This window comes from Nyctereutes procyonoides, unplaced genomic scaffold, assembly GCF_905146905.1.
Source record: "Nyctereutes procyonoides isolate TBG_1078 unplaced genomic scaffold, NYPRO_anot_genome, whole genome shotgun sequence".
NCBI lineage: Eukaryota > Metazoa > Chordata > Mammalia > Carnivora > Canidae > Nyctereutes > Nyctereutes procyonoides.
The window spans coordinates 26,001,176-26,013,230 of NW_026575052.1; the positions used below are offsets into that span (position 1 = coordinate 26,001,176).

Below are 12,055 nucleotides of genomic sequence, written 5' to 3' on the forward strand. Positions count from 1 at the left end.
TTTAATGGAGTCCTATTTGTTTATTTTTGCTCTTATTGCCTTTGCTTTTGGTGTCAAATAAAAAAATCATCAATAAGGCCGATGTCAAGGAGCTTTTTGCCCATGCTCCTTCTAGGAGTCTTATGGTTTCAAGCCTTACATTCAAATCTTTAATCCAGTTTGAGTTATTTTTTGTGTATGGTGTGAGATAGTGGTCCAGATTCATTCTTTTGCATATGACTGTCCAATTTTCCCAACACCATTTATTGGAGAGACTGCCCTTTCCCTGTTGTATATTCTTGGCTCCTTTGCTATAAATTAATTGACCATATATATGTGGGCTTATTTCTGGGCTTTCTATTCCCTTCCATTCATCTATTTGACTGGTTTTATGCCAATACCATACTGTTTTGATTACTACAGCTTTGTAATATAGTTTGGAATCAGAAAGCATGATGCCTTCTGGTGGAATTCTTTAGAGTTTTCCATTATTCAGCCTTTTAATGAATGATCTTTTCTCCCTTTCCATGGGATTTTTGAGCAGACACAGGAGAAACACATCTCCAGTGAGCTGCCATCCCAACCCAGCCCCCACTAACCATTTCCTCACAAAAATACTTATGAATGCCTAAAAATCACTGTGCTCTCTGAGGAGAGATGAAAAGAAATGGTCTCAGCCCTTCAAGGAACTCACAGACCAGTGGGGAGGGTAAAGCCATTGCAAGAATCCGGAATGGAATCCTGGACGCCTCATTTTTTTAAAATTTAAATTTGATTAATTAACATAAGCGTATGATTAGTTTCAGAGGTAGAAGTCAGTGATGCATCAGTCTTATATAACCCCCAGTGCTTATTTCATCATGTGGCCTTGTTAATTTTGGATGCTTTAGAAGCTGGAAGAAACAGACCATGGCACCCAGGCTTTCCTCATTTTAGAGTTTAGGAGGCTGAGGCCCAGGGAGGGTGAGGGGGTACAAGCAAAAACTCTGGTGGCTTTCAGAAGGGAGAGACTCCACTGTGTTGGGAGATGAAGGAAGACTCCTTAGAGAAGGCTTGTGAAACAGATTTTTGGGGATGGTAGGAGGGAGGAAATACGTGGAGTGCAGAGTGTCACATGTGTTTGGAGGAGGGGGTGCGATGCCCTGATACTGGGGTAGAAGTGCCAGGGGAGAGAAAAGGGAAGTGGAGGCCAGATTAGTAAGAAGGGAGTGATGCCAGAGAGTGTTTAGCTTCTCCTTGAATGCAAGCTTTCAAAGCTGACTCTCTCCACAACGCAGGTCTTGCCCTTTAAGGAGTCTCCTTATTGGCTGCTGGAAAGACTCAATTTTCTCCATTCCTCTGCATTATTAAGCACCCACCAGGAGCTGGGCACTGTGCCAGGTGCCAGAGCTAGCTCAGTGAGCACAGCAGACAGCCCACAGCCTAGCTGGGAGTCAAAGATTAAAAAAAAAAAAAGTCACACACCACACTAGCTGCTGACAGTATGCGTGGCAGAGGGCCTAAGTGCAAAGGCTCTGGAGAAGGACGGCCTGGTTGGGCCCTTTACTAGCAAGTGGCTTTCAGCAATGTCACTCAGCCTCTCTGAGCCTTGGTTTCTCCCCCTGTAAAATGTGGATGATAACAGTCATCCACATGGGGGGGAAGGGTCAGAAGAATCAAGTGAGTTCACACACATAAAGTCCTGAGCACCTGGCTCAGGATCTGGAGTATGTAACTGTCAGTGGCTTTACAACTACTACCTGTCATTGTAATACATGCCACAGAGAGGGCAGATGTTTTTGCAGATGACAGAGAGACTCCGATATTTTGGGTTCTGGGAAGGCTTTTCTGAGGAAGTGACCTTTAAGCTGAGACCCAACAAATGAAGGAGACAGGGATGGAGAGAGCATTTTAGGCAAAGAAAAGAATCTGCATAAAGGGCAGAAAGCACTCCACTGCCTTCGCCTCCCAGGGTAGCCAGACTTTAAGATGGCCTCTGTGATGCCACATGCTACTCTTCATGCCCCTGTGTGTCCCCTCCCCTTGAGTGTGGCCAGGACCTAGAAACTTCTTCTCACAAATACAACACTACAAAAGCCACTGGATGTCACTCTATGTTAAAATGACCGTGATTGACGTCTGACCACACTTTGCTATTGGCGCTCTGTCTGGCTTGCTCACTGTCCTGTTGTGCGATGTTCTGGGGGAGGCCCATGTGGCCAGGAGCCAAGGGAGACCTCTGGCCAACAGATTGTGAGGAGCCAAGGCCTCAGCACAGTAGCCCCCAGGGACCCAAATCCTGCCAACAACCCCATGAGGGAGCTTGGAAGCCAATCCTGTCCCAGTTCACTTTTTTTTAAATATATATATATTTATTTATTTATTTATTTATTTATTTATTTATTTATTTATGATAGTCACACAGAGAGAGAGAGGCAGAGACACAGGCAGAGGGAGAAGCAGGCTCCATGCACCGGGAGCCCGACGTGGGATTCGATCCCGGGTCTCCAGGATCGCGCCCTGGGCCAAAGGCAGGCGCTAAACCGCTGCGCCACCCAGGGATCCCCCCAGTTCACTCTTATGTTGACTGTGGCCCTGCCTGACACCCCACTTACTGTCCATGAGAGAACCTGAGACTGAGTGCTTAGCCGAACCTTGCCTGCATTCCTGACCCACGGAAACTACTACGTTAACGTGTCCTATCGTAGCTGCTAAATTTGTTTTGCAGTATTAGATAACTAAGATACCTCCAAAAGGAAGGCAGCGTCAGTAAAAAGAGAAGGAAGATCTAAGATCACATGAATGACACCTGTGACAGGGACTGTGGAATTCTAGGATCCCTGGGAAGAGGAACCTAACTTCTTTCCATCCCCCTATCTCCTGCTAGAATCACCAGCCTCTGTTTCTATTGCTATGGTGACAGGAAACTATCTGCCAATCTGGTCCTTTTCAGTCATGGCCAGCTCTAATTGCAAGGAAGGCCTTTCTCTGGATGCCTGGGTGGCTCAGCAGTTGGGTGCCTGCCTTCGGCCCAGGGCCTGATCCTGGAGTCCCGGGATCAAGTCCCACATTGGGCTCCCTGCATGGAGCCTGCTTCTCCCTCTGCCTGTGTCTCTGCCTCTCTCTGTGTGTCCCTCATGAATAAATAAATAAAATCTTAAAACAAAAAAAAGGTCTTTCCCATCTGGAGCAGAACCTTTATCTATGCAGCCCCATCCTTGCCCAGGGTGTGCCCTTGGGACCACAGAGGACAAGCCTAATTTTTTCTTTTCAGCATGGCATACACACATAAGTGTGGAGTCAGAAAGTCCTGTGTTCAAATCCGAGTGCTGCTGTTTATAGCTGTGACCCTGAGGAGGCCATAAAATTCTAGGGTCTCATCTATAAAAGTTTATCTCATTTAGATTTCGATGAGCTATGCTGAGGTCTAAGTGAGATAAACTCAGGATGTTCTCAGCATCAGGCCTGGTGCATAACAGGTGCTCAGTATTATTCCCCATGGGGCACCTGGGCGGCTCAGTTGGTTAAGCGTCCAACTCTTAATTTTGTCTCAGGTCATGATCTCAGGGGCATGAGATAGCCCCAAGTTGGGTTCCGCACTGAGTGTAGAGCCTACTTAAATTAAGATTCTCTGTCTCCCTCTCCCTCTACTCCCTGCTCATGTGCTCTCACTCTCTCTTTCTCTCTCTCTCTCAAAAAAAATCTATCTATCTATCTATCTATCTATCTATCTATATATATATATATATATATATCTTCAAGTGTGTATATATATATACAATTGGATATATACTATTATACATAATATATATTAATGCTAATATTATACATACACATATATTATTATATATTACATTACGTATATTATTCTCCACAACTACTCTGGCAGATTAGAGATGCCTGCAAAGCCACTCATTCCTCCCGGCAATACATGAGGCCTTCATCCTTAACCCTTGAATCTGGGCAGCAGGATCTGTGACTACTTGACAAGCAGAATGTGGTGAAACTGACATGTGCTGGTTTGGGGGCCCAGGATTTGAGACATGCAGCTACCATGCCTGCCTCTTGGTCCCCATGCCTTTGGATCACTGAGATGAATGGAAGGAGCCTAACTGCCCTGAGGCTATTGTGCTGAAGATGTCACATGTGGGAGTTCCTGTCAATAGCTCTGGTCAATACCTCCCGGTGAGTTCAGCCCTCCAGCCTTCCCTGCCAGGTGCCAGATATGTGAGTGAAGCTGTCTTAGTTCTTCCAGACCAGCCCATTCACCAACTGAATGCCACCAAGTGGCCTTAGTCAATGATGCAGGGAACAAAAGAATTACCCAAACGAACCCTGTTGGAATTCCTGACCCCCCCAAACCAGAGACAATAAAATGGTAGCGTTTGAGCTACTAAATTTTGGGTCATCTGTCACACAGCTGTACATAATCAGAGCAACCACTGTCCAAATATTTGAAGGTAACTTTTCTTCCAGAATGAACCTGTCCACCTCTCTCTCTCAACTGTCATTCACGAGATGGCTTTTGAGTCTTAGGACCATGTGATCAACCATCTCCTGGACAGCTGAAGCCTGACAGCAAACACAAGCCTCAGGATGGTCTGGCCAACACTGCCAGTTAGGACTTCATCCATAATGATTTCACAAAAAAAGGAAATAATTGACTCACAGTGGCTTCAGGGATGGCTGGGTCCAGGTGCTCCAGCGAGGTCAGTCTCCATTTCCTTTGTCATGGCTTTGTTTTCAGGCTCTTCTCCTGGAGACAAAAGGCTTTAGAAACTCAGCTTCACTCCTCTCAGGTTCAAGTGTAGATGGAAAAGGAATTTCATTTTGCCAGCATTCCCAGCAAGTTTCAGTGATTTTCTTTGGTTTGTGGCTAGGTGAACAAATCAGAGCCCATCCCCATGGCCAGGGAGGCGGAATGGCCTGGGATCCCATCCTGGATGGTGGAGGACTAAACCATATGGACCAAGAGTGGGGAGGGGAGATTCTACAAAGGAGAACTAAGGGTACTGCCACAGGGGAAGTATAAGTGGATGGCTGGGCAGCAGAACTATAAACATCCACCTCTATGGTTAAAAGGGGAGTGAAAATTCACCTCCTTCATTCCTGATGGCATACTTCTATTAATGCAAGCTAGGGCCACGTCATTGCCTCACACTAATGACTCCCATCAGATTATCGCAGGGTTATTTTTCCTCATTTAATGCTGCTTGGCTTCATCTCCCTCACCCTCTACCATGCCAGGGATACAGACATTGGATCTCCTTCCTCTCCAGCTCTCTCCCCAGCCCAGGGAGGCTTTCAGGGGCATGAGCAAGATTAGGGCCAGGTCCCCCTTTGCTGATTGGTCATCCCTCCCCTCAATGAGTCAGAATGACTCAAGGCAGACAGCTAAGGCCTGGAAGCAAATTTCACGAACATGGACAGCCCAAACCCAAGGCTAGATTCAAGACTTTTGGGGCAAAAACAAGCCCTATTGTCTCTTCATAGACTTGGATTGTTTCCCCTGAGGGGACCAGTGACCACCTGATTAGAAGCCAGGACTTTTGTATATAATATGTATGTATATGTAAATAATAACAACAACAAAATCTGTCCACTGCCCCAAGAGCAGACTGTCAGTGCTCTAGTCCACAGGGCTGTCAGACACAGTGAGACTTCTGAGACCCTGGCTCTAAAATCAGAGAGAGGGCAGCCTGGGTGGCTCAGCGGTTTACCACGGACTTCAGCCCAGGGTGTGATCCTGGCGATCTGGGATCGAGTCTGACATCAGGCTCCCTGCATGGAGCCTGCTTCTCCCTCTGCCTATGTCTCTGCCTCTCTCTGTTTCTCATGAATAAATAAATAAAATCTTTAAAAATAAAATAAAATCAGAGAGAGTTTGCATGTGACCCTCAAGTTCTAGTACAATTGGATCATTTGACAGGATAAGTAAACTGAGGCTCAGAGGAGCCCTGGCATGCAACTGCCCCCAGGTCACTCAGCAAGTGAGTGGCAGTGACATTAGAATTTAGTCTCCCTTGGCACCTGGGTGGCTCAGTGGTTGAGTTTCTGCCTTTGGCTCAGGTCGTGATCCCAGGGTCCTGGGACTGTCCCACATCGGGCTCCCTGCAGGGAGCCTGGTTCTCCCTCTGTCTGTGTCTCTTCCTCTCTCTGTGTGTCTCTCATGAATAAATAAAATCTTTTAAAAAAAGGAAGTTAGTCCCCGTGATGGCTCCACTCTCGCGCCCTGCTTGGTGTTTTTATTGGAGTGAGCACACCAGTCTCAGGGCAACTAAAAGGAGTTTTTTTACTTTCATTTTGTAATAGGCCTTAATGTATGGTGGGGGCTAGGGAGGGAGGGGACATTAAGGGGATTACCCCCATTCATTCATCTGACAGATATTTATTAGTCCCCACTGCAGATTTGGCCCTGTGCCCAGGGCCAGAGCCACATTTTGGGAGCAATGACCGTTCTTGTTTTCAGCGGCAGGCTGGAATGGGGAGGGACAGACATCAATCCAAGAATCACACAAGTTCCGACATATTACAGACATGGAAAGTGCCAGGAAGGAAAAGGACAGGATGTTTACTGGTATCCTGACTGAGCATGGGATTCAGGATGGTTCCGAGGAAGTGACGTTTGAGCTGAGCTATGAAGACATGTCCACAGGACCTTACAGTAAATGCTACAAGAACAGCCTGTCCTTGCCCGCCTCCTCACTAAACTCCCTGCTGCAGCAACCGGCATTCCCTCAGCTGCCAGGAAGCTTCCAGTAACCAGAGGTTGCTGACTCCTCTGATGACACACTCTGGGCATTCTGAGGATGATGATCTAAGATCCGTTACCCAGCAGCCAGACACACATGAGCAGGGAAGCAGGATTCCTCAGATTGGAATTTGGACGATACTTCCATTCTTCTCCTCAGCTACACCAGGGAAGAAAGTTCTTGTGGGGTTTTCCCTTCCAAATGTCCCATGGTGATGCCAACTTTCCAACTGGCTACTTCTTCTGCAGGCTGGAATACAACTCCTCCCCACTCCTCTGCCTGGCAAAGACCTTCTCACCTTCCTTACCTCGATGGCCCAGCCCTCTTCTAGCCTGGACTGACTTTCCTCCCCTCTGCTCCCTCTGCCCCTGAATGCAACCTCCATCCTAGCCATCACCGTGGTGTCACCTTTCCCTATGCACCTGTGGGGCCACCCCCTTAACTCTTGAGTTTCCTGAGCACCAGGCTTGTAGTTTCTTGATCCTTACTCTCTCCTGTTGGTGATATCTACCCTAAGATGATCTTCCCTTAGCATCTGCTGGAGACTGATTTGAATCACCGGGCTCTGCTATGCACTAGCCCTGTGACATTGGGCAAGCAACTTATTTCTCTGGGCCTCCATTTCTTCCTCTTTAAAATAAGACTAAGGGATAGTCCTTACCTCACAGGGTTGTGTTTATTTTTTTTTTTAAGATTATTTATTTATGCGCAGCCTGGGTGGCTCAGTGGTTTAGTGCTGCCTTTGGCCCAGGGCGTGATCCTGGAGACCTGGGATTGAGTCCCACAACGGGCTCCCTGCATGGAACCTGCTTCTCCCTCTGCCTGTGTCTCTGCCTCTCTTTCTCTCTGTCTCTCATGAATAATCTTTTTTAAAAGATATTTATTTATTTATTTATTTATTTATTTATTTATTTATTTATTCATGAGAGACACAGAGGGAGAGGCAGAGACACAGGCAGAGGGAGAAGCAGGCCTCCCCTCCCCCTGCTTGGGAGTCCTATGCCGGGACAGGACGTGATCCCAAGACCCGAGATCACCACCTAAGACAAAGGCAGACTCAACCACTGAGCCACCCAGGTGCCCCCGGGGTTGTGTTTAAAAACAAAATTCCACTGAGTCCATCTGAAGATCCAATTGGCTTTGTTAAGGATTCATTAATCAGGCAGCATTTCATCTTGCAAGTGGAGGGGAACTCTGAGGCAACTGTGTGCAAAATGGAAAGTTTTTATAGGAAAGAGAGTGGGGCAGGAATGTTTTGAGCAAAGGAAAGGAAAAGATTGTTTTAGTCCCTGAGGTAGAAGGGCGGGGGGGGGGGGGTCTCATTAGGTGGATTACTTCCTCTTCCCTGGGGAACTAGAAAGGACCCCGGATAGATGGCCTCGTGAGCGTCAGCGCTGACCAGAGCATTCCTGATTGACCCTTAGGGCTCACATTTCTGGGAGAGGCTGAACCTGCAGTTAGGTTAGGTATTGAGCTCGCTTTGGGGACTTGGCCTAGGTGACACCATTTCAACACTCGCTAGGGGAATGACTGAGTCAGCTGATGCCGTGCTTGCTAGTCTCTGCCGGGGAAGAAAGCACTCGGTGTACACCGGATCCACACGCCGTCCGCCGTCCGCCGTCCGTGACCGCCCCCTGGGCTCACTGCGTGTCAGTTACCAAGCCTTGCCAGGCCCTGAGGTTTTGGTAATCTGTGCGCACTTCCAGCGGATCTTTCTGTCCAAGCAGGGTCCCCAAAACCCGTCCCCCGCCCCCACCCCAGCTTTCCACCCCGTCCCCAGCCAACTAGAGTTCACGCACAGGTCAGGGGGGCGCCAGGTGTGCACGCAGACGAAGGGGGGCAGGGGGCTGGGCCCGCGGCGGCCGCCGTCTGCACCCGGCCCTCCCTCGTGGGCCCGCGGCGGCCGCCGTCTGCACCCGGCCCTCCCTCGTGCGCCGTGGCCCGGGGCGCCCGGGGGCGGCTTCCCGGCACCTGGGGCGAAGGGGCGGGGCCGTGCGCACAGCCCCGCGCGCCGCGCGGCCGCCGGGACCCAGAGCGGGGCGTGCGCAGGCGGCGGCGGGCGGGCTTTTGCACTCGCCCCGGCTCCCGGCCGCTTATAAGGGCGGCCCGCCGCGCGCCGCTCACCACGCCTCCTCGGAGCGCCGCCGTCTCTCCGCCCGCTGTCCCGGACTCCAGCCGCCTCTTCTCGCCATGGATCCCAACTGCTCCTGCGCCGCGGGTGAGGAGATCTGGTTCGGGGCCGCGTGCCGGCTCGGAGCTGGAGGAGCTGTCTCTGACGCCCCGCCTTCTCTTGGTCACTCAGTTTCGGGGTGCTAGATGCTCTCTCCCAAAGGCTTTCGGTGGACCCCTCCCGAGGTTAATCGAGCCCCCTTTTGCCAATTAAGGGGTCGGACTTGATTGCTTGTCCGGGTGGGGCTGAGACTCGAACCCGGGCCGCCAGCCCCCATTTCCCCCCCCCCCCCCCCCCCGTTCGAGTCGTCTCCAGAGACGGTTCTCACCGCCTGCCTTTCTCCTTGCAGGGGGCTCCTGCACGTGCGCCGGCTCCTGCAAATGCAAAGAGTGCAGATGCACCTCCTGCAAGAAAAGTAAGTGGAGTCTTTCTTAATACACCCCCTGCCCACCCCCTCCCACCTCCACCCTCTATATCCCCGCGGGGAGTTTAAACGCAACAGCCGACGCCCTCTCCTTAGGGAAGGTGCTGCCTTCCCCAGTGCGCCCTGTCGGGGGGGACCGGAATCCTCGATCCTGTGTGCCCAGCACTCATCTCTGCCGCCTCTTTCCTAGGCTGCTGCTCCTGCTGCCCCGTGGGCTGTGCCAAGTGTGCCCAGGGCTGCATCTGCAAGGGCGCATCGGACAAGTGCAGCTGCTGTGCCTGATGTGGGGGAGAGCCTATTCCTGATGTAAATAGAGCGACGTGTACAAACCTACAGTTTGTGGGGAGTTTTTTGGTGCTTTTTGTTTTGGGTCCAACTCTGACCCGTTGGCTACTACATTCCTAGTTATTTTCCCTATGAAATAATACGTGAATTATAATAAAAGCCGTCGACTTTATTCTTGCTCTGTTTTCTTTTGCGTGCGCATGAGGGCTGCGGTGGGGAATTGGACTGGAATTGCAGAAACCGGTTTTCTGTACACAAATGTTAATTGCTAATAAACTGAGTGCCTTAGGGCAAGCAGGTGACTTAACTAAGCTAAACCTTCTGTAAAATGGAAGAGGATTATGCCAGCGGGTAGAAGGCATGGTGCCAATTTCATTTAATCTCTATTCCAAATGTGAGGCTTGAACTCCTGACCCAGAGATCAAGAGTCCTATACCCTAGCCAGACAGCTGCCCTGTCAATTCAGACTTTATGCCCTGTGGTTTCCCTGCCCAACCTCAGTTACTTACGGATTTTGGGCTTGAAAGTGACTACAGGAGGTGAAAATAAACTCTTCACCTGTTTGAATCCTACCTGGGCTTCTTAAAAAAATGCCTGTTGTAACGGAGTGATTTTTTTTTTTTTACTCTATCCAGCATACATAACTTCAAAAAATCTGAACGAGTAAAATTAGAGATTTTAAAACACTGCAAATATATATTCACTGAATGTGTCCATTGAACATTAGAAAGAATTCACATAATGCCCAAGTACTATTGACCACACACACCTTGAGTAGCACTATCCTGGATAACAACCCCCCCCCACACACACACACCGCAGGCCCAGGAAACTTGGCTTCTCCCTGCCACTGTGCCACTGACTGAAGATACACAGTACCCCTGAGAGCTCCCTGTTGTGACCTGGCTCTGAAATTTTGGAAGTTCCTCCCTAGGTCAGGCTGGACTCTGTCCCTCCCAGATCCAATTGTCCTTGGCAACCTGAAACCAACAAAGTGACCAAGGAACTGGAGGGAAGTGCCCAGCAATTTGCCAGCAAGAGGGAGGGTACCTGAGAACTAGTTTCAGATGAGGCACTTCATGTCTGCCTCTGCAGGACGGTGGCCGATTCTGCGCTTTGGAGGGGGCGGTGGTGTTCATTTAGGCAGGAGTGAGGCCCAGAGTGACTTGTAATTAATGCCAACGGTTAGTCCTCCTGGCTATTTGTGGAGGGAATTGTTATTTGATGTTCAATCAAAGGAGTCATGTGGCCCAGAGTCAGGACTGTGCTTGCCCACCAGTGCCTGGTGTGATGGGAATTTCAGAAGGCAGCGTGTGTCCAGGGCATGGGCTCTGGTGTCAGGCAAGATGGGTTCACAGCCTATTATGCCACAGGTGGTATGGCCCAAGCAAGCTGCTCAAACTCACTGAGCCTCCATTTCTTCATTTGTAGAAAGGAGAATCTATCTCTATGTGGGGATCAAATGACAGGGTCCTGGCTCCTGGCCAGGGCTTAATAAACTGGTCATTATGTCCACACTGACATTTATGAAGAGGGAATCCTGTTGGATTCCAATAAGCTATTGAGGAAAGGGTCATTTGGAAGCATTATTCTGGGTTGGAGGTTAAGAATTGGAATGGAAATCTAGGGAGAGGGTAGGTACCCCTACACAATGTCCCCAGGGACAAGCATTTGGACAGACACAGAATTCTTTCCCATCCATTATGTCATTTGATCTGTACAGAAACCAGTGAAAGAGTGAACATGCAGGGGCTCTAGTCATTGTGCTGTCTTCAGAGAGGCTAAGCAACCTGCCTGAGGTCACACAGGTCCAAGTCAGGGGTCTGAACCTATGCAACTGGCCTCATGCCCTGTCCAAGGCTTGCTGATGATGATGTCACTGGGTGCTAAATATTGCTTCTCATTATTGAAAGGTGGAAGGGCCTTTGGAGATGGGCCACTTATGCCCAGAGTTGAGAGATGGGGAACTGAAGTCCAGAGAGGTCACAAAGCTAATATAGAGGATCTGACTGCCAACTCAGTGCTCTTCCCACAGCCTCTGTACCAGATGTTCAGTGTCCTCACCTTTCACATGAAGTCACGGTGCAGGGGGTGGGTGAGAGCATGATGCTGCAGTCAGTCCATAAGAGTGCAAGTCCCACCTGAGTCACTTACAGCTGGGTGACACAAACCTCTCTGAGGAGTGCCTGGGTGGCTCAGTCAGTTAAGGGTCTGCCTTTGGCTCTGATGGGATCCCAAGGTCCTGGGATCCAACCCCCCATAGCATTGAGCTTTCTGCTCAGCAGGGTGTCTGCTTCTCCCTCTCCCTCTGCCTCTCCCCCTGCTCCTTCACTCTCATGCTCACTCTCTCAAACAAATAAAATATTTTTAAAAATTTAAGAAAATAAACCTCTATGTCTGGTTTAGCTTCCTTCACTCTAAAAAGGGGGTGATCCGATTCAAAGGATTGAGTGAATTAATACACTT

General features: G+C 49.5%; 1 protein-coding gene across 1 annotated transcript; it reads left to right on the plus strand.

Annotated features, from left to right (window-relative positions):
- Positions 1-8,778: 8,778 nt before the first annotated feature.
- On the plus strand, positions 8,779-9,761 carry LOC129513976 (metallothionein-2). The gene is made up of 3 exons (XM_055332475.1): positions 8,779-8,928; positions 9,230-9,295; positions 9,495-9,761. The coding sequence occupies exons 1-3, from the start codon at positions 8,901-8,903 to the stop codon at positions 9,584-9,586; spliced, it is 186 nt and encodes a 61-aa protein (XP_055188450.1). The 5' UTR covers positions 8,779-8,900; the 3' UTR covers positions 9,587-9,761.
- Positions 9,762-12,055: the final 2,294 nt, after the last annotated feature.

What these genes read in the sequence shown, in the direction of transcription:
- LOC129513976 (XM_055332475.1), top strand. Translation starts at nt 8,901, where the DNA reads ATGGATCCCAACTGCTCCTGCGCCGCGG. An exon ending in CAACTGCTCCTGCGCCGCGG is followed by an intron (nt 8,929 to 9,229) that starts GTGAGGAGATCT and finishes TTCTCCTTGCAG; the next exon opens with GGGGCTCCTGCACGTGCGCC. An exon ending in ATGCACCTCCTGCAAGAAAA is followed by an intron (nt 9,296 to 9,494) that starts GTAAGTGGAGTC and finishes CCTCTTTCCTAG; the next exon opens with GCTGCTGCTCCTGCTGCCCC.